A 22,408-nucleotide genomic window follows, 5' to 3' on the forward strand; every position below is an offset into this window, starting at 1 on the left:
AGTGTGTTACCACTGAAAAAATAAAGTTGACACCCTTATAAGTCTAAGAAATGAACATAAAAAATGGTATAAAAAACAATAAAACTTTATGGTTGATAAACTAAAAAAAATATGTACCTAAAAGAAATCAAAAAAATAATTCTCAATATTATTTTTATTTTTCGACTAATTAACTTGTACATAATGAACGAATCACTCTGTATAAATATATATACATAATATTTATGTATAACGCATAATATAATATAAATAAATATAGTAATGAAATCCCAAGACCTCAGAATTCATAAAATCAATAATATTATCAGATAATTTTAATCGTGTACAGATTGGAGTTTTTGATTCCACTTAAAAATTTTCTAAAATTTGAGGTATTTTTTCTACAAGAACTTCTAGATTTTTAATTTTTCTTAAAATAAACGGTTTTCTTCAAAAAAACCATATTGACTGTACCAGTGGCAAAACAATTAATAATATCATCGCATATGACATGTAAAACAAATACGAACAATATTATATGGTTGAGCAGTATTTGCCGTGGAAGTGGAAAGAAACACCTTTTTTAGGTTTTTTTTTTTAATATTTGGTATCTAATATAATTGTGATACGTGTACTTGGTCTGAACGGTTTTTGAGTATAAGTTCAGTGGAAGGGGTTCGCGGAGGTATTGAAACAAGTGTTGTGTGTTCCCGAATGTGTGAAACGGTAGCAATACGATCATTTTTTGTTGTACTACATTCGTAATTTAATTGTCGTACGGAACAGACCGAAAAGACAAGAAGCCTTAAGTTCGCAATATCCTAAGGTAAGTTTTTACTTGTCGACTTGGCACTTTCAACACCAAGTTCTTGACGACCTGATACCTTGAGCCTAGAGGACAAATTTGTTCATTATTCGAAAATCAATTTGTTCGTTCGGCTCGAGTCATGAGGATCGTTAAACACAACACATTTAATTTAATTTTTTTTTTACGTGCTTTTGGATTTTTTTTTTCAATTTTAATTTTTTTCCTTAAAATTATAATTAAAGAGTAAAAAAAAAAATTCTTATATTTTAATAATTTCAATTTATTTCACTACAAACTTTTTGATATTCCAAAGGAATTATTTTACCAAAAATTAATTTTTAGCTGTTTTTTTTTTTTATAGTACTTAATGTAACTACAATTTATATGTACTTTTTAATTAACATCATTCTTTCATTCTCCGATATTAATTATTCCTCTATTAACATAACCTTTAACACGAAAATGATCTTTTTGAATTTAAACTTACATATTTTACAAAATAAATTAATCCTAGAAAATGTTCCATTTTATTAAAATATCAAATATTTCTTATGATTATTATTGCTTAATGAATTCATAATACAAACTTATATTTTACGTTACATACTTTCCGCTCTACTGCACCATGTGCTTCTTATCTCTATTGTTGAATGTACTATAATATTAAATAAAACTAATATTATTTTATCGCTTCAAGTAGATTTCAAAATAAAGAAGTGATATTATTATTGTTTTTATGATAGTTATTATATCCATAGTTACCGAAGCTCACAACGGACACATTTCTTTGCGTGCAGTACAAAAAAGTTAATACAATCTTCAAATTTAATACTAGTTTCGTGCATATTAAAAAAATCTAATTGCAGTAGTTAACAGAACAGTGCACTTGAAATTTGCGCGTGGTCACCCATCCAAAAACCACAAAAGTGGCAAACACTACTCTATACTAGAACTTATCAGTAATTAGAATGGCCAATGCATCATACTATACCCTGAATTTTGAATTGTGTCTTCATGTTCTCTATTATTGAGATACTTTTATGTTTATAGTCTTTTACGCTTACTACAGCTGTATGTTATAATAATGATAATGATGATATTACTCGTTACACTAAAAATTTTAAGTATCTGTCGTTGGATTATTAAGGAACCGTATATAGTGGCAATTTTATTACATTTTGAGGCAAATTTTTTTCTTATCAGGGCTACTTATATAGACGTTAGCTACTTAAGTGCATTGTGGGAAACATGATAACCCCACAAAACGTTTCATGGTTTATGGACATTGGCTACATAACTGCAACGGCTGCTACCAAGTTTACGATCATCAAGTTTTTGACAATGCATATTGTTTTCTTATCGGTATCGGACTTCCCCCTTATATCTGTTCCGGTATTAGACTTAGTTAATACCTCTTAACAGCATGGGAATTAGTTTTTGATAACGCGAAACATAATTATTTAACATCAAATTGCATTAAGCCTATTATTATCTCAATCGAGTATCAGATAAAATAAAATTAAAATAAATGACCACTTCCAACTAACAATAATTAATATACGAATATATTTTTGTACTTTTAAGTTAAAAGAAAAAATTCGCAAGACATTATTACCCGAGTTATAATTTTGATATAGTTGGTATATTGAATGTTAAGATATAAATTATTTTAACGAATAACTTAATAATTTATAGAAATTAAACAGGGGTTCACAATTCTCCGCACTATCGTAAAATTTGATTGAAATTTATGAATGGAAAACTGAATTATAGTTAAGAATTCAAATGACTCATTGCTGTCATATATTTCTATCAAAGTTTTACTTCACTATAAAAATACATGGTTTTATGTTAACTCTAATCATAAGACAATAAAAACATTATAAAGATATATATATATATATGTAATTATAATATTTATTTCATATTATGTAGTATATTATACAAAAAGAGAACAGATAATTTAGCCGGTTGTAATAAAATCGAAAATTAATTTATACTACTGTTTATCTACTTTGGGTTTAAAGATATTTTTCTTTTTAAGGAAAATTTAATGAATACACGTATAAGACATATGGTTAGGTCGAGTATTATAATGAAAATATATATATAAGAAAATATTTAAGTTATTTTGTAAAATAAAATGTAAAACAATATAGTTATTTTGAAAACATTTATTATGTTATTGTTAAGAACAAATCTATTGTTGAAGTCTTTATCAGCTTGATTGTAACCATATGCCGTTACCCTTGCAATAGTTTGCTTATTTCCAATGGTTGAAGAACAAGTAAGCGGTTGGCTAGTAAACCATTGTGTTACCATGGCAATTTCAATCTAAACAATAGATACGTCATTATGTGTAGAGCTTGTGTGTTATGTGTAACGTTTTTATAGTAATCGTTCATGTTTTAAACTTTGAACAGTCAAATAATGTCAGTAAAAGACATCGCAAGACAAATTTTAAGTGGCTATGTAGACCGAGAGACTCAATTAGAAAATGAGATAAAAGAATTGTGAGTATAATGACGTAAGATTATTAATTGCACAAAAAAGTTTTGATTATAAAAACTAAACAAATTTTTAGTTGGTATTTTAAACGATTTACATTGATAATTCTGCGTCCTTAAAAAATTCAAATTTGCTCGTGTCAATATGCACAAAAATGTTTTAATTGCATTATTCATCTAAAGCTAAAGTCGAAAATTACAATTTTTTTTTACTATAGGCTTATTAGGAAAAAAAAAACATTAAATTCTGTGGTGAAAGACGATTTTTTTAAAATAAAACGGGATCTTTTAGAAAAACAAAAAAAGAACGCCAGTAATAGAAACGCAACATTTCTTAAGGTAATTCACATGAAATTAAGTATATTCAATTAGCGTGTAGAACAATATTTTGATAACTAATTTAGTATTGTTTTAAACAATAACTGGACAAAATAATATCGTCGGTTATAAGGTTATTTGTTGTAAGCGATAATATTCATACTTTTTAGAAAAGCCAGAAAATAGTTTCGTCTTTTTTTTAAATTTTAAAATAGTATAGATTTTATAGATTAATATAACACGTAATTATAAATACGTGTTAGTATATATTAGTTTTTGATTTTTAGTGTTTGTATTGGTTTCTTGGCAAGTTAAAAAAAAAATAATGGTGCTTAACACATCAATTGTAACGTAGCTTACTACTCACTCAATTAAATAGCAATCCTATTTTATAATTTAGTATTTTGGCGCATACAACGCATTTTTTTATACACTAAATTAATGTCGTTTACAGCACAAAGTTTAATCATTGATAACACGCTATAAAATTATGTTATCACTAAATGAAAACAATAATATTGCTTAATATAATATATTATATGGAATTAACAAAGCGTCGTCTACAACACTATATAGGTAGTGTCGCTTTTAACAAATAGTTTTTTAACTGACTATGTATTGTGTATGAATGTTTTTATATAATATTTTCATAATAGCATCGGGACACTGGTAAATTTCTCAATGAGTAAAAAAAATAGTTATAATTAATCCTTAGATAATTCAATAGATTAGACTGTAAAAATTATAATTATAATGTAAGAATTAGGGATCATCGTTTAGCTAGACTTTATTATAATTTGAAAAGTGCACATAGATCAGTTTTGGGCTCCTATTGATACAAAATCATGTTAATTTTTAGGATCTCGGACTAATGACAGCCAAATTACGCGCTTCGATGGCTTGCAATGACCTTACCGACCAAACATTAGCCAAAGAACGAAAAAAATATATAGAATACCTTCGACAAAGTAAAAATTCTGCGGAAGAAGAACACACCACTTAAATGTTTTTAATAGATAAATACTATTGTATTTGGGATTATTTATAATAATAATAATATCTTTAATAAATGTAATCGTTAAATACAAAAAACAGGATCGGCTCAATGTTACCAACAAAATAAGCACTGCTCATGTCCCTCGAGTTTAATGAAAAGAATAAAATTGTGTACCAGGAATTCATGAGGTATTGCGCAACGAGATTACATAAAGTAATATTTTAGAACGACGTTAGTGTATTTTGCGACATTATCAAAATATAGTACCAGGAATTTATGAGAACTAATAAGCGATCATATGTCTAGGTGTCTTGAAAATGTGCTCTATGTTTCGCTAGCGATTTTGATGTAGTTACTAATTAGAACTGTATTTTGACCTGGACAAATGACGCAGCTATCTAGGAAACATTTAAATGCGTCAGCTACTAAACGTCTACTAAAAATTCGGTAACTGCCTAGGAGCCCTGAGACACCAAGTGCGACCTTACCATCAACATTATTTAATAAAATGGTACTATTAATGGCATTACCTGTCGATAATTCTCATGTGTTCCTGGTACTAAAATCTCATCCGACAAACAGTGTCGGATGAGATTGCTGACCTGCAAGAATCATTTTGTTGTTTATTTTTGTAGAAATAATGTAAAATTGAAAAACTTATTAAATATTCTACCATTAATCTACTAATACAGTGACATACCCTGGGGGGGTGCAATAAGGAATATAGCCCTACCTATTGATTGATTGTTATTATTTAGAGAAGACTTTAACGCTAAGTAAGTTCGTATGATAAACTAAAAAACGAAATAAAAGAGCTTTAGCCCCCGAGTAAATATCTTGACTAGGCCACTGCTCAATTATACATTATTTTGGTTAGAATTTGTATTTATTTAGTATGAAACAAAAATTGGAATCCATTTATATATTTTAAAATAAAGTTAATTTAATAAAAAAATAATTAATATGTGTATATTTTCTCAGGAATTTTTATCATTTCCTTAACTATTTATACATTTAAATTTATAAATTACAATCATTTAGATTTATGATTAAATTTATTATAAGTGCCAGCCAGAATATTTCCAAGTTGTTCTTTGGTCTTTAGTTTTGATAAATATTTTAATTGATCGACAAAAGTAAAATATACACGGACTTGACAAAAATATTATTGATTTAAAATGTTTAACGCTTAATATAAAATTTTATGAAGTCTTACCAAAACTAACTACGTATTATTTAGAAGTATAAAATTAGAAAAAAATCTTTGTATAACAGCGAGAAAATAATTGTTTAATATAAACGCAATATATGAATAAAGCTCAAAAAAGGTAATAAGAGGAACTTAGTTAACAAACCTATGAGGATATAACTGAACTATGGGATTTACTATTTTTAAATCCAATGCATAGAATATAAAAGGAAGACCCTTAAATAGACAGTACAGGCAACACAATGCACAACAGGTCGGTTGTAATTATAGGAAATTTCAGAATTTACGAAAAAATGTTGTTAAGAAACCTATAAAATTGTAGTAGGAATAAACTACTCGAAAACATTATATTATATTAGGAAATTTTATGTAGATTTCCAAACAGTTTTGAGCAATATAAGCAAAGTTATAGCCAGCAATTATTTTAGTAATTTTTAGAGAAAAAAAAATTTAGTCATATCAGACGCATCGCCATTAATCACGTCTAGATGATCGACTAAAAACACTCGTACCACTTTCAATACAACGTATCTGACTAATAGTATGTGACATCTGTGTGAATGACGACTCGCGTTTAGGTCGGCGGCAGTCGGACTGGCGTCCTGAATATCTGTTTCTGTCGCACTATTGGCCATATCCGAACACCGGGCACCTTATTTCTTGTTGAACGGACTCTGCATTTAATATTAGTATTGTATTATTTTATGAATAATTTTTTTATTGCATAACAATTTATTACATTATAACATGTACTAACCTAAACCTAAACGTTATAATAACAACAATAAAGAAAAAATGGGATATTCCAACTTTAACACTACGACAAACTTTAGCGTATAAAAAATAAATCTTCTCTAATAGTTGTGATATATTATTAAATCTTAGTTTTTAAACTATCGGTTTCATTTGTGTACAAATTTACTTATTATGATTTAACTTAGCTTGATGATTTCAAATAAAAATTAAAAAATATTATACTAATTTCATTCTGTATTTGATAAAAATGATTAACTACCAATAAAAAAGTATGACAATAATAAAATTCATTTGTGTACATAGATGAGGATTATCCCTACTATAATGATTGATAGAATGATACGAACAAATTTAAGAAAAATACATACTGTTAATTGAAGTCACCAAGTCAAGTTAAATCTAATAAGTAATTTTTTACATAAATGATACCTATAGTTATAAAATGATATTACAACTTTCAAAACTATTTTTATCTTTTTATTACAGAGTTCATCCCAAAAGTAATGAGCCTTTGTTCAGAATTTATTGGTTACAACGCTACAAGCCATCAATATTCTTCGAAATACTCTCCTCCCGCGACAATACATCGCTGGAGGGGGTTTTTCCATGCCTCCAACGCTCCCTGGAAGGTATCTGTCAGGATCTTCGTCACGGCTGCTTGGATGTCTTCAATGGACTGCCAGTGATGTCCTTTAAGGGCTGTTTTCATTTTTGGAAATAAAAAGAAGTCCGGGGGAGACAGATCGGGATTGTAAGAAGGCTGGGGAACCACGGTGATGTGCTTTTTGGCCAGGAATTCGTTTCGATGAACGCGGTGTGAGAGGGCGCATTGTCGTGATGGAGCCTCCAGCCTTCCTGAATCGGCCACTTCCTCTCCCTCCGCAGGCTCCTAAGCCTTAGTCTCCCAACACAGCCTTGTAGAACACTGCATTCACAGTCTGTCCTGGTGGGACAAACTCGTGGTGCACGATGCCCTGCACCCAAAAGAAGACAATGAGCATGGTCTTTGTTTTCGACTTCCTCATGCGCGCCTTTTTGGGGCGTGGTGACGAGGACGTGTGCCACTCAGAACTTTGTCACTTCAATTCAGGGTCATACTCAAAATACCACGTATTGTCAACAGTGATCACGTGGTCCATGAACTTTGGATCGTCTTCACACAAGTTAAGGAATTCTTGGGATCGGAGCACTCGAATCGCTTTTTGTTCGTCAGTCAATTTTCGGGGTACAAGTTTGGTGCACACCTTGCGCATAGCCATTGCCTCAGTCATTATGTGATGTACTGTTGATTTTGGCAAGTTTAAGGCTTCTGACACTTAGTATACACTGAGCCGACGGTTGGTGTTCAAGCAATTGCGTACAAGTTCCACATTGGCGTCTGTCCGCGAAGTTAACGAGCGCCCTGACCATGATTCGTCGGCGAAGTCCTCTCTTCCCTCCTTGAATGCCTTGTGCTACTTCTTAATTTGAAAACTGGACAGACAATAATCTGGGAAAGTCATCTGAAGTATTGAGATTGTCTCAGTAGCGGTTTTTCCCAGCCGAAAACAACTTGATTGCGTAACATTTTTCAATCGTTTTTTCCATGACGACGCTTAGAAACTTCCTTCGGGGGAACTCACGTCCTGTCGTTTCCAGAGCTCAGAGCGAAATGCGCCCGATCTACAGTAGTTCGTTAGGGTTCCCCCCACTCTTCCTGACCGGTCATAGCGTGCTGGATTATTTAGTCGCATCAGAAAAAGATGAGGTTTATTACTTTTGGGATGAACCCTGTATACTAGTGTTTTTACATTAAGTTTGGTGGAGTGTTTTTGTTGGGATTAGAATAAGACAAAATTATTATAAAATTTAAAATACACAATAAGATAATTATAAAATAGTAATCAATGAATTCTTAAAAAGTGAGAAAACAACTAAAAACAGATTTTAAAACAGTAGCACAGCGTTGACGTGACATAGTTGGAACAATTATAAATGATCTCTGACAGTAATTAAGATCACTGTAAATAGGAAAAGCTTCGCTACAAATTTGTAGATAGATTTTAAAAAATTGGTGGATTATTCCAAAAACAATAATAACTCCTATTTCCTTAATTATATCCTGATTAGTTCATTATTTTATAAGTATAATATGTGAATAAATACTTATCATAATAGTTAAATTTATTATGAAATTAATAATCAGTAATTTAATATCATAATTTTTATTCAGAAACCTAAAAAAATAACTAAGTAGTTTATTTCGTTACTTTTATTACAATCTAGTATAAAAAGAAAAGGGCTTGATGCAATACTTTTCAAAAAAAAATTTTTTTGTTACTTATGAATAAATACACTGGTCTACAAGGAATTTTCATTAGAGGCCAAAATATATTTTTCTAACCCATTCTTAGGCGATTTAAAATTTTCAATTACATTTTGTCTATCACTTCTCTATAAACAAGTATTAACATATGAAAAAAAGGTGACTTTACCAAAATAATATTTTTTTGATAATATATAAAAAACATGTTGTCGAGATAAATGTTTTTTTAATTTATAGTAAGTAATTTAACTTTAATTTAACATATGTTTAAAGGTCGTAATATTTACAGAACATTTTCAAAATTTAAATTAAAAAGGTTAACTTATTAAAAATAGGTTATTATTTCAAATAAATTAAATAATAAATAATTAAATTCAAACATTTAAACACCTTTTTTGTTCATTTTTACTTTTGAAATATCTTAATAAAGTATTAATGTTTAACTTTATTCCCAAGAATATGAGAATATTTTAATAAGATTATTTTCATATAATATTTATAAGAGAATTTTTTTTATAATTTTAAACACATTTAAAAAAAATGTTTAATTCTTGAATTTATTATCAAACTATATAAAAAAAAAAAAATTAAACTTTTATGTAAAAAAGCAAGTTGCAAAGCACTCATTTTCAAAAGAGGCAAAGACTTTTAGTAATTTAATTATATTGGAAATATTTTTTTGACAGTAATTTATGAAAACATTGTGTATTTTGATCAATTACAATAGCAAAAATATTTAATAATCATTACAATTTATGTACAGAAGACATTTTGAAATAAAAATAAGATAGGCATATTTTAATCAATACATTTTTTTCATAGAGTATATTTATATAATTTAATTTTCCTACTATGAATAAGCATACAGAATTATAATTATTTTTTTTAAAACGGTTAGCATAAATTCCTTTGAATTTTGTATATATTGAATATATTTATTATATATGTATAACTTAAAAATAACAAAGAATAAAAACAAGCTTTAAAATCATATGTAATATATATTTATTACGCCATTACTTAAAAAGTATAATATAATTAATGTAAAATAATTTTTAATAAATATCCTATAAATATATTTTTAATATGGAACGATTGTAAAAAAAAAAAATAAAATTGATCAACATTTTACACAAATTTTTCTTTCCATTTTAAGGTATGGTTTATAAATATATATAAGAACTTATTACATTTAATTTGGATAAATTATTATATTGTAGTATTTTATAATTTATACAATACCATCATATTTTCTATTTGTTTTGCCAAATTTCATTGCCATTTCATTTATCTTTCTGAAAATAATTGATTAAATCAACAAACTATCAAAATAATCAAGCAAATAAAATTTTCATCGCTTAAAAAAACTAATTTATACGATCTGTAATTGGTGCCATACTATTTTAAAATAATTTTTTTAGAATGATATCTATTTAATTAACCATCAATATCAACTGTTAGTACGATAATATTTTATCATGTGTGCATACAATTTATATTTTTACATAAGTGTAGACTTTTAATAAAAAATAAAATTACTTTAATTCGATTTTAATACATTTTATTATGATTATATTTTATTAAAATATTTACTTAATTTCTATATACATAAAATCTGCCGCAAATTACATATACAGTAGGGTTTACTGTGGCGTAAAATACATTTTTATAGGCATAAAGAGGCACACATTACTATCACCCAAATAATTGTACAATATGAGCTGTTTATTAAATTACCATTATTTGATTACCAAATATTAAAAAACTGAATTAAAGTTTATCATATTATCTACATTGAAAGTAGAAGTATTAATATTAGTAAAATATAACCATAATATCTTGATACTTTACTAAATTAGAATTAATCGAGAAAGCTTTTAATGATAACTCATGGTGAAAATAAAAAAAATTCATTAATGAAAATTCTTTTTATTCTGAGAAATTCAAGTTTTTTTGTAACTTACATGATTTTGATGGAAAATTTGCAGTAACATAGTGGTATAGAACAACTAATAAGAATAAACCAACTCCTAACACATTCGCAAATACAGCCAATTGTACATCAGTAATCATCCTATAATACATGAAATATAGTCAGTCAGGATACTTATTACTTATCAAATGATAAATTATGCATATCTTCAAAATAATAAGCACTTATATTTATAACTACTTATCAAATTATAAGTTAATAAATAGTATTAATTCTTAATTTTTTAATAATAGTATGGATATTTAATTCAAAATTTTATCAAACTTTTATTTAGACGTCTTAATATTAGTTTGCATTGTTTGATATAAAATCAACTTAATTTAAAAAATTTACTTAATACCCCATAATTGTACATTTCAATTTCAAATTCTATTTTCAAATCTTAAAGTTATTATTCAATAAAAACTTACACAATATAATTTATGGCTAAAAGACATTTATTATTTCAGTAACTATACACATTATCATGTAATGAGAATAAAACTTTATATTAAACTTAAATCATTTAGGTAAAAATATAATATACTGTTGATATATTTATTGATTGAAAGGATAATAATAATATTATACTTTCATCTAATAAGTTAAGATTTGATTCTGTTTTATTAAAATTATTTCACTAAGAATATTCGACTTACTTGTTTGTATTCTGTTTTATAATGGTTTAACAACAAAAAAAATTGATTATTATAGAAAGTCTTACTTTCGGAAACTTAATTAAAGCTTAAGAGTGATATTTTGTTGATATACATAATTCAAGCAATGCCGACTTTTTATGTAATTGATGACGATATCAAAATTGATAAGTTTACGGACTATGGAGAAAACTAGTGTTATAATTTATTACTCCATGAATTTTATTATTAGATATGTTATCAATTTAAAAGAATGAAGGCCATGTGCCCATATTTATATAATCAAAAACTCAAATTTAATTTGAAAACAATTGGAATTTTGGATATACTTTTTCATAAAAAACCTTATTATTTTTTTATATGATTTAATCATATATTTTATACATATCTGCTCTATTCTTATATTATAATGGACCACTTTCATGATATATTAGGGGAGGATAATAACCATTCCAAACCTTCAAGTAAAATTGATGTTTCCTCATTTATTTCGGCTCGAAATGATGAAATACAATCTTTATTAAACGAAATAAGTAAGTTTAATGAAAATATTACTCGTTTTTTACTTAGAATCATAAGTTATTGTATATATTTTTTATTGGTGTTTATACATACTTATGAGAACCTGGGATATTCGAGAGTGATTTTTTTTCAACAGACGGCTATTGTTTAATATGACTCATGCAATATCTTTAAAAATATAAAACATAATATTATTTTTTTCTTTTTGAAATTAATGGTATCCTTTATTTTTAAAAAAATGTCCTATACCTAATAATTGCCTCCATATGAGGATATTTAGGGGAAAAAAAGTAATTTAAAATTTGTCTCTTAATTTTAACAAATTTGATTCAATTAGTAATATTTATTTTTTTATTACCTGAACGACCTTGGTGAAAAAATCTTTTTTAATATTCTAGATCCTAATCTAAGATTTTTATTAAACATTATATACTATAATTCAATTATAGAATTAACTTCTATATTTAGAATTCCAAAAGTTTATACTAATACAATCTAATAATAGCTATATGAAATACCATTTATAGTAAAATTAAGTAGTGTTTTGTAAGTTAATTTATCATTTAAAATTCATTGAAAAGTTTTATTAAAGGAAATCACATTTTTAACAAACTTTATATGAGTAATAATATTTTTGTATCTAGATGTTCCAAAAAAAAGTAATGTCATGGTGTTTCAACGTTTACCAAAAAAAATGCGACGTAGAGTAATGAGCACCACAGTTAAAAGAATGCCAAAAGAATTAAGATCAGCTCATAAAAAATCTGTAAATATTTAAGTATTCTTAAAATATAAAAACATAAACTTTTTGATGGGCTTCTTAAGATTTTATCTTATTTTATAATTACATATAATATTAACAGTTAAATAAATTAACCTATTTAAATTGTATCATATCTTATCTTAAAGATATTATATAAAATAATTTGTCAATTGAAGATTAATGATAATAGTTGTAATTAAAATTGATATGATTGATTTTTCATTCAATAAATTTTGTTTTTAGATTGATAAACAAATAAATAAACATACTAGAAGACGAAAAGATTATAGAAAAAAACCAAAAAATCGAAGATTAGATTTTATTCGACGTCAAAAAAATGGTCGTTGGTTAGAAACTCATGTATGGTTTGCCAAACGTTTTCATATGATTGTTAAAGATGGATATAAATTACCTAAATGTTCACATGATAAAACTTATCGTGCTTGTTTTAGAGCCATAGGAGATCATTGTTTAGCTCAAGTAAATAACTTTGATAATTTTACTAGAAATTTATTTAACTTGTGATTATATTATAGGATTTATCTTATATGAACTGTATAGAATTGAGTGGACCTGTACAAATAATAATAAATGGATTAATGCACCATGTTCATCAAGATTGTGGTCATACTTTCAAAGCTAAATGCTACCTTAGTGGCACCAGAGAAGGCTCAATATTTATGTACAAAAAAAATTCTTATCCATATGAAGCAGTTGGTAGAGTAACATTTATTTGGGATACCAACATTTTACAAGAAAGTAGATCTTTATGGATTTGGACTGATCCTTCAATTTATAAACAATTAGCAGATGAACTACAAATAACATTTAATTTAAAACAAGACATAGATTTTAATGAATTAAAACCACCTTTCATAAAAAAAGTAAAACTTACTGAACCTAGTAAAATTCCATTTACAACTATGCCTTTTTTACAAACTCCATTTTTTATCAATGGAAATTTAAAAATGACTTTATTAAAAGATACTTTAAATAGAATTCGATTAACTGGCCCTTTATCGAATAGTGTATTGAGTTGCTTATTATATCCTGCTTCTATTTTTAATTCAAAAAATAATGAAGAAGAATGGTGGACTACACATAAAACAAGTTTCAAAAATTCAGTTAATATACAAAAAGATCTATGGAAAACATTCAGTGGTGCAGATAGACCAGAATCATATCCTTCTAATTGCGTTATTGGAATGAATACAATTGATCCAAGACTTGTTTTTCCAGAAAAAAGAAAAAAGGCTATGCCTACATCAAAAGGTTAAATATTTATAAAGTGGCTGCACCAGATATTATTATCTTAAAGTATACTAATAAATGAGTTGTTTTGTATTTGAATTACCTATAATTCTTGATAAACACTCATCTATTAAGTTACTACTATTTCACTTTTAATAATTATCAACAGATATAATGAAATAAAATAGTTGTATATTTTAATTGGGTTCACTGGAATAATATTCATAATTCCTTTATGTATAGAAAAAATATCAAAAAATTAATTTTCAGTTTATTATTTTTATTGAATTTGAGAAAATTATTCAGGTGTACAATGTTCAGCAAAAATGTACATAAAAAATTTAAATATTTTATAAAAATTTCTTAAAATTTAAAAATATATATTAAATCAAAACTCAATTTCATATACTTTGGGCAATTTTTTTACTTAAAAATATGTGGTGTGGTTTCTATTGAAAATAAATAAGTATCTCAATATTAAAATGTTTATTTATATGTTTTTATTTTTACAGATTTTTTGCTCCCAGATGACTGTAGCATAAATCTCCCTCCAGAAGCAAGCGTCTCTAAAATTTGGAATTCTCAAGTTAGAAACCAAACTACTGCTAACAAATTACCAAATAATAAATTGAATGAAATACGTAGTAAATATATTGTAACAAACAATGATAAAATAACTTTAGAAGAACATACTATATCTGTTATTCCTATACTTTTAATACAACGACCAGGGCGATGTTTAGCAGATTCCCGGCCAGGTTATTATAATGAATAATAATAAAAATATGATTACTAAATTTTTACTTTTTCTCCTTTATTATTATAGGGTATGGTAGTGGTTGGGATGTTATAATTCCATCTGGATGGGCAATGCCTTTCTGGTTAGGATTAATCATGAATGGTTGTCAGCCTGGTGGTTTAAGAGAAACAAATACAATGATTTTAGAACAATGTTTACATCAGTCAGAAGATCCTGACACAAATACTGGAAAGTTAAAAGCATTACAAAGGAAGCAAACGGCAATGGAAAAATATTTTAAATTACCTCCTCAAATGAGAATAAACCATGTTAAACTAGGTTTCAAAACTCCCTTTCATTGTGCCTGGGATTATCTCAGTAAAGAATGGAAATTCAGTACCAATGATCTGTTTGTATTGCGTAATAAAAAACAAATTCTTAGCTTGAAAAAATGTACACCACAGTTAAATAAAAATTTTGATATTGACTACGTAAAAAATATTTTATTAGATGTAGAAAATAGTTTAATACATGTTAGACTAAAATTACCATTTAAAGGAGTTATAAAGCCAAATTCCCATTTGTGTCTACCTACTCCAGATGACATTGATCACATAGGAGTTTATACTTTTAAAGGTCCTGTTGAAAAGCTTCATAAGGATTTGAATGAAAAAAAACGAAAAGCTTATCGATTAGAACATAAAAAATTATTGAGATCATTACGTAGAAAACGAGTATTGGAAAAAAAAAAAAGAACTGTCATGCTGAACAGATATAAACGGAAAATATCTCCAACTTCACAGATTGTAAAGGAGTACTTAAATGAAATGAAAAAACTGTGGATTCCAGAAGAACAACATCAATTAAAAAATAGTTGTGATCGAACAATATTAGGTTTTATAAGCAATAGTCACTATAGTTTTACAGAATCTCATTTTGTTGGAATGGGCTACATACCTAGCCTTGCATTACTTGAGCTTTTTAACTTCTGGGCTCAATCAAAATGTAAATTACCATATATTCTAGTAAGACACCCTTGTACTCGTCAATATCGAATTGCTTTGTTGAGTTTAGAAAATTAGTAAATCTTTCTATTATATTTTGTACTATAAATATATTACTGTTCATATAGTACTAAGGTAATAACTTTTATACATAATAGTTCCAACTGTAAATTATTTTTTAATTTTTACCTTAACATCATTGTTATTATTGTTATGATTATAATATTAAAATTTATAAAAGTTCATTAAATCTATGAATACTTAATTGAATTCCTGTGCCAATTATAAATATCTATATTAATGAATATTAAATATAAGTGAGTATGAACATTATTTTGAATAGAATTAACATAGGAAAATTTTCAATTTTGTAAAATAAAAATCTTTTCTATTCTTTCAAAAGTATTTAAAAACTAAAACAGTTTGTTATTTTATATTCCTAAAGATTGTGAAATAGGATCCAACCTGCTTCATTATTTCACATCAATTTGTTATAACATTTAATAGATGTATTTCTTCATTATAATATCTAGAGCTGGCACTGATTATTACTTGTAACTATTTTATTCTATAAAAAGTATATATTAATTACGAGTTATACTCAGTGCTGGTGGTTTTTAATTATTGCGGGACCCTATTACTTAAAAGTTTTCGAGGTGACCTTTTTATAATTTTTTAGTAAAAGAATATATTAAATATTCTCTATGATATTTTCATTGAAGGTACATTATAAAAAGTTTCAAATAAGAAAATCCTGAAATAGTATTGTTTAAAAAATGTAAAAATACTTTGAAAAAATGTCTATAATAATATTTAAATACTAATTAAAGTAAAATAAAAAAGCCCTACTAATTTTCTGACTGCCTAATTATTATTTTAAAGAGTTTCATGAAAAATAATTTATTACAATATGAATGAAAAACTTTAAATCATAATAAAAACAAATATCGTATATTTTAGGGCAGTTATAATTGACTTATGTTTAAAAAAATTTTATTTGTGTTAACGATTTTAGGTAACTATCATATCTAAGAGATGTTATCTTAAATCGTGTTTGTATTATAAATAAATACAGCTAAAAATATAATAGATATTTAAATTTTTTTAACAAATATTCTTAAGAAACACAAAATATTTGTTCACAAGAACTAAGTGATAGAGTTTGTAAAATATTTATCTGTCACGTTTAATCACGTCCCCAATATAATTATCTTCACACAAAGTTTTAAACAAATAATATTTTTATTGCTATTTAAATTTTTTTGTGAAACAATAATAGGTGGATTTTTCTTTTAAAAAGACAACAATTAAAAAGTACAAACTACAATAAAAATATATTAATATTTAAAGTATGTGTTTAAATAAACAAAAAATTATGCTCATTAAAATACTTATAATGTCCAGAATGTTTAAAATAAAAAACGTCTATAAAAGTTAAAAAAAGTTTTTCGAGTTTACAAAATAATTTAAAAGACACATGTGTATTTTTTGTTTTTACTATTTGTATATTAAGACAATTACATGTCATACAAAAGTAAAAGAAATACAGACTGAATAAAATTAAATATCCCTAAGCTTATTAAAAAAAAATAATAATAATCTACTGAAGTTGATGATATTATGCAAGAGTAATTAGCTTTGTTTTAATTTCTGAGTTAAATATTCTTTAAATTAACCTACTATTAAAAAGATAGTAATAAAGAATTTTAAAGTAAAAATTTTGGACTATAAAAGATAAAATCCAAACAATTATATACAAAAAAAAAAAATTATATAAAATGTTTAATATTTTGATATATGAAACATTTAGTAGATTGTGTAATTACATAATCTTTTTTGTGTTTTTACATAAAAATAACTTTTATTCAAATTTACAAAAAAAAAAAAACACTCGGAATTCTTTATTCGAATATTGTATAATAAGTATAGTTTTGATTATTTATGTTATATATGTATGCTAAGGGCTGTATTAAAGAAGTTGTGTTCCCCGTTGAATTAGATTCAGCCATCTTATGAAAAGCTCATAATTTTTTTATTGTTTTCAATATTTTTGTAATAATAAGTAAAAAAAATATTTTAATGAATAAAATTCACGTGTTTTAACATTTATAGTACAGCTAGTGTTTTCTTTAGTACACACAAAGTTCCCAGTTAAACGTGGCTCTAACTGTGCAAGTAAGCATTCTAACACTATCTAAAGATTTGCATCGTAGAGTTTTTTATGATAGTGATTTTAATCACTGTCAGATATTATACTTGATCCAACTATTGCACGTCACCACTATGCCGAGATCCACCTGTGTTAGGATTTCTATTTTTTGTGTCTGTTACCACTTATTCTCAGCTCTCAGCGAACTGATTTCTTTCAACGATATGTCAAAATATCACATATCGTATTTTCCTCGTTCCCCGTAAATGGGGGAAATCTCCAAAAAAATTACAAATTTAAAAATCGCTAAATTTTAAATTTGTTCAATCAATATAATTTTTTTATAGAAGCATGATGTCTTTACCTATCATTTGGTAAATTTTTTTTGTAAATCTGACCCTTTACCTGCCCACAGAGGAGATTAAAAATGACAACTTTTCACAAAAAATTAGCTTTTTTGGCTTAACTTTTGAAAGTGTTCCGGAAAATCTGACTCTTTTATATATATATTAAATTAAAGCTAATGTTATATACTTTATCATGGAAAAAAAAATGCTATATGTATACTTCTTTCATTTGACATACTTTTTTTTTAAATCAGATCATTTCTTTTTATATATTTATATATTGCACTTATAAATCATAAGACTTGTAAATCAATTTTGTATTGAATATTTTCTAATTTGAAAAGCTTGTTTTATTCATAGTTTAGATTAGTACTGCATTATTTAAAGCCTCGATCAAACTGCATGTTTGTTGTAAAATAAATAATTAATAAATCAAAAAATTTTTTTTTACTTAGTTGTTATTTTAGAACACTTTTTTGGCTCCTTGAAAAGTAATGTTGGCCAAAAAGAATACTTATTTATTTTTTTGCTGGCCACTATATGACAAAATTTTTCATATAAAAGGAGTGGAACACTTTCAAAATGTAACCTTTTTTGGATTAAATATAAACGTGAAAACTTTTCGTTATTCTAGCTTCATACTAAGTGCTTAAATTTTTTTTAATTAAATACATCAAGAACATTGCTTGCTACCAGTATGCAGTCAAAGGATATGTGGAAAATTTACCATCTCGTATTTTGGTGTGGAATTTATTTCATTATAGAAAATGACTTCATCAGGACAATGGCAATGTATTGTGCTGTTGTCATAACACTATTGAAACTTATTGATTACCGTACACTTTTTGAGAAAACGGAAACAAAAGTCATAAAAATTAATGAACTGAACGCTGAAGATGATAAACAACCACCGCCATGTTCTCCGCATTCAACTGTCCCTCCAACAAATATTCCCTGTGAATTTTCTTCGTCAAAACAATACGGGCATTTTTTCCAGCCATTAATAAGTGCTGAATGCTCGTACAATTTAAAACTGGGCGAAAAACATTCGTTTGAATGCAAAATCGTTAGCTCTCAAAACTACAATAAAAAATCAAAAGTACGTTTTCATATGAATAGTAAAAATAATGTATTTGTAGTTGACGAAGAATTATGGATTTCAAGTTCAAAAATGACCAACGCCATAAAAGGAATTATTACAAGCTTCGACCAGTTCATCAGCGTTGTTGATGTTGAAGTAAATTGTTCAATGGACCTGCCAATTGGGACACTGGCAACTTTAAAAAAGTCATTTGATAAAACCCCTTACACTCGCATGGAAGCGGCACTTGCTACTTTTTCTTACAAGTACGAATGTGTTTCACCTGAAGTAAGATCAATGTTGCTTGGACGTCAACAGCAAAATTCACTCGAACATAACGAGAATCTGACAGATAACCTATTAGCTCCCAATTTACCTGGTTTGAATGAGTCACAGCTGTCTGCTGTGAAGCATGCCCTACGCTCGCCAGTTTCTCTAATCCAAGGGCCTCCCGGTACTGGAAAAACGGTTACTTGTGCCAATATTGTATACAATCTGTCCAAGTCCGGAACCGTATTAGTTTGTGCACCGTCGAACAACGCTGTTGATAACTTGGCAAGTGCCGTGGCTAAAACTGGCATCGATGTCGTGAGACTTGTGAAAAAGACGAAAGAGACGGTTAAAAGTGATCTTTCAAGTATATATCTTAGTGAACAAATAAAAAAGCTTGCGGGTCATTCAGAATTTAAAACTCTTCAAGGCCAGATTGATCAAGGTGTCGAGTTGAGCCCAAATGAGAGAAGGGACTACAATTATCTGAGAAGAATGGCGGAAATCGACTGTCTAGCGAATTGTCGAGTGGTGTGCACAACTTGCTCCGGCGCCGGCGACAACCGTTTAGAAAAAATCAATTTTTCTTCGGTGGTCGTGGATGAATGCGCTCAAGGCTTAGAACCGGAATGCATCATTCCAATCACCCACGGAGCCANGCCGGAATGCATTATTCCAATCACCCACGGAGCCAAAAAAGTGGTGTTAATAGGTGACCACTGTCAGTTGGGGCCGGTTGTTACGTGTCCGGACACTAGAAACGGAGGTCTGCATCGTTCTCTGTTCGAGAGATTGGTAGCTGCTNACATCGTTCTTTGTTCGAGAGATTGGTAGCTGCTGGCCTACAACCAGTTCGTTTAACCGTACAATACAGAATGCACCCTGAAATCAGCGAGTACGCTTCACAAACTATGTACGAAAGTATGATTAGGAACGGCGTAACTTGTAACGACCGAACTGGGTCGATTGATTTCACGTGGCCTAACCCAAATGTGCCGATGGTATTTTACTCGTCCGATGCAAACGAACGAAAATCCCGATCGGGTACGTCTTTTTTGAACTATGGAGAGGCGAAAGTTGTTGAACAACTAGTAGCAAAACTCCTAAGCAAAGGAGCTACTCCAAATCAAATTGGTGTTATAACTCCATATGAAGGACAGCGATCACTTTTGAAACAAATTTTGAACAAGAACAAAGGGGTGGAAGTCAGTAGTGTGGACGCTTTTCAAGGCCGTGAAAAGGAGTATATTGTTATATCGTGTGTCCGCTCGAACGAGAGAAACGTCATAGGTTTCCTGAACTGTGTTCGTCGGCTAAATGTGGCACTTACGCGTGCAAAGTTTGGTCTTTTTTTAGTTGGCAACGCTAAAGTTTTGATTAAAAGCCCTACGTGGAAAAATTTACTTCGCTACTATGACGACAGAAATTTGATTGTCGAAGGGTCAGTTGATGATATGCGTAGAGCACACATAAAATTTGATTAGTTATATATATATCATAGCATTTACTTATGAATAATTTTATTTTATTAATTTTTCTATAATTGTTTGATACTCTAAATTTAAAAAAATATTATTATTAATTAGTTATTTTTTATACATGAATTATTTATTTTACATACACTGTTCTATATTTAAAATAAAAAACATATATTATTTAAAAAAAAATTAACTTTTTTTTATTCACCTCTGCTTTAAAGTAATTGATTAATATGTTAATTAATAAGTATCATATAACTTATAAAGACGTTGCTCTCCAGTTGGTGTGCGGTAGTATCTGATTTACATATTTTTTTTTAATTGTTATTTTTTTTTGTGTCTGTCAGCACTCAATCGTAGCTATTACTGAACCGATTATGATGAACAATATGCCAAAAAATCAAAAATCATATCTAGTCGAAGACATTACCCTCAAAAGTTGAAAATATTTCCCTTGTTCCCCGTAAATGGAGTAAATCTATAAAAAAATCGCTAGTTTTTGACATTTTTTCCATTTTTTTTACTTAAAATAGCCATAACTTTTTTAGAAATGACTAAATGAATATAACTTTTTTTTTATAGATACATGATTTATAGGTATTTACCTATCATTTTGTATATTTTTTTATAAATCTGACCTTTTACCTGCCCACAGAGGGGGATTCAAAATGACAACTTTTTCCACTTAATTTTTTAAAGTGTTCCGGAAACACTGACCCTTTTATATATATCTTAAATTAAAGCTAATGTAATATACTTAATCTGGAAAAAAAAATTTTTTGACTTCATTTTGTCTTCACAGTAAAAATGATTACCGTATGCTATTCTTGTGTTAAAATTCTCGATTTTATATTTTGCATTTATCACTTTATATTTCTATAACTTTTTGAAAAATGTAATACCATTTTTTTTATAAAAATATACTATTTATATACTTCTTTCATTGGACATACTTTTTTTTTTTAATCGGACCATTTACCCTTTATACAGGGCTGATTCAAAACTTAAAAATGCTTATAGAAAGTTGAACTGCTTCAACTTATTTTTAATTAAAATATATTTATTGATTATTCATACATAACCTAATAATCAAACATAAATATTTATTATATTAATTAAATGGATTTTGTTATTATTTAGGCCATATGCGAAGATTTAAAATCGGCGCAAAAATGGGTTTAGATAAGTATATATTGGACTCGGATGAAAATTCTTTGTAGACCAGTAAATTTATTTATAAATAACACAATTTTTTTTTTTTTGAATAGTATTGTATTAAGCTCTTTACTTTTTATA

The 22,408-nt window shown here is 27.4% G+C and overlaps 4 protein-coding genes across 4 annotated transcripts; 3 read left to right on the top strand and 1 right to left on the bottom strand.

Moving 5' to 3' along the window:
• Positions 1-3,121: 3,121 nt before the first annotated feature.
• Positions 3,122-5,528, top strand: LOC126905916 (uncharacterized). Its single transcript, XM_050686056.1, has 3 exons — positions 3,122-3,300; positions 3,513-3,633; positions 4,472-5,528. Exons 1-3 carry the CDS (start codon positions 3,218-3,220, stop codon positions 4,613-4,615), a joined length of 348 nt encoding a protein of 115 aa, XP_050542013.1. The 5' UTR covers positions 3,122-3,217; the 3' UTR covers positions 4,616-5,528.
• A 4,389-nt stretch (positions 5,529-9,917) lies between these two features.
• On the bottom strand, positions 9,918-11,653 carry LOC126905918 (dolichyl-diphosphooligosaccharide--protein glycosyltransferase subunit 4). The gene is made up of 3 exons (XM_050686058.1): positions 11,512-11,653; positions 10,845-10,954; positions 9,918-10,175 (listed from the first exon to the last, which is right to left on the bottom strand). Coding segments are annotated over exons 2-3 (111 nt in total). The 5' UTR covers position 10,954; positions 11,512-11,653; the 3' UTR covers positions 9,918-10,173.
• Positions 11,654-11,770: 117 nt separating this feature from the next.
• Positions 11,771-16,037, top strand: LOC126904445 (ribonucleases P/MRP protein subunit POP1). Its single transcript, XM_050683488.1, has 6 exons — positions 11,771-12,041; positions 12,675-12,796; positions 13,037-13,273; positions 13,330-14,065; positions 14,557-14,802; positions 14,871-16,037. Exons 1-6 carry the CDS (start codon positions 11,918-11,920, stop codon positions 15,863-15,865), a joined length of 2,460 nt encoding a protein of 819 aa, XP_050539445.1. The 5' UTR covers positions 11,771-11,917; the 3' UTR covers positions 15,866-16,037.
• A 3,030-nt stretch (positions 16,038-19,067) lies between these two features.
• On the top strand, positions 19,068-21,118 carry LOC126904988 (regulator of nonsense transcripts 1 homolog). Its single transcript, XM_050684392.1, has 2 exons — positions 19,068-20,416; positions 20,461-21,118. The coding sequence occupies exons 1-2, from the start codon at positions 19,068-19,070 to the stop codon at positions 21,116-21,118; spliced, it is 2,007 nt and encodes a 668-aa protein (XP_050540349.1).
• The last annotated feature ends 1,290 nt before the right edge of the window (positions 21,119-22,408 follow it).

The sequence above is a fragment of the Daktulosphaira vitifoliae genome, unplaced genomic scaffold (genome assembly GCF_025091365.1).
Source record: "Daktulosphaira vitifoliae isolate Bord-2020 unplaced genomic scaffold, ASM2509136v1 Scaffold_4, whole genome shotgun sequence".
Classification (NCBI taxonomy): domain Eukaryota; kingdom Metazoa; phylum Arthropoda; class Insecta; order Hemiptera; family Phylloxeridae; genus Daktulosphaira; species Daktulosphaira vitifoliae.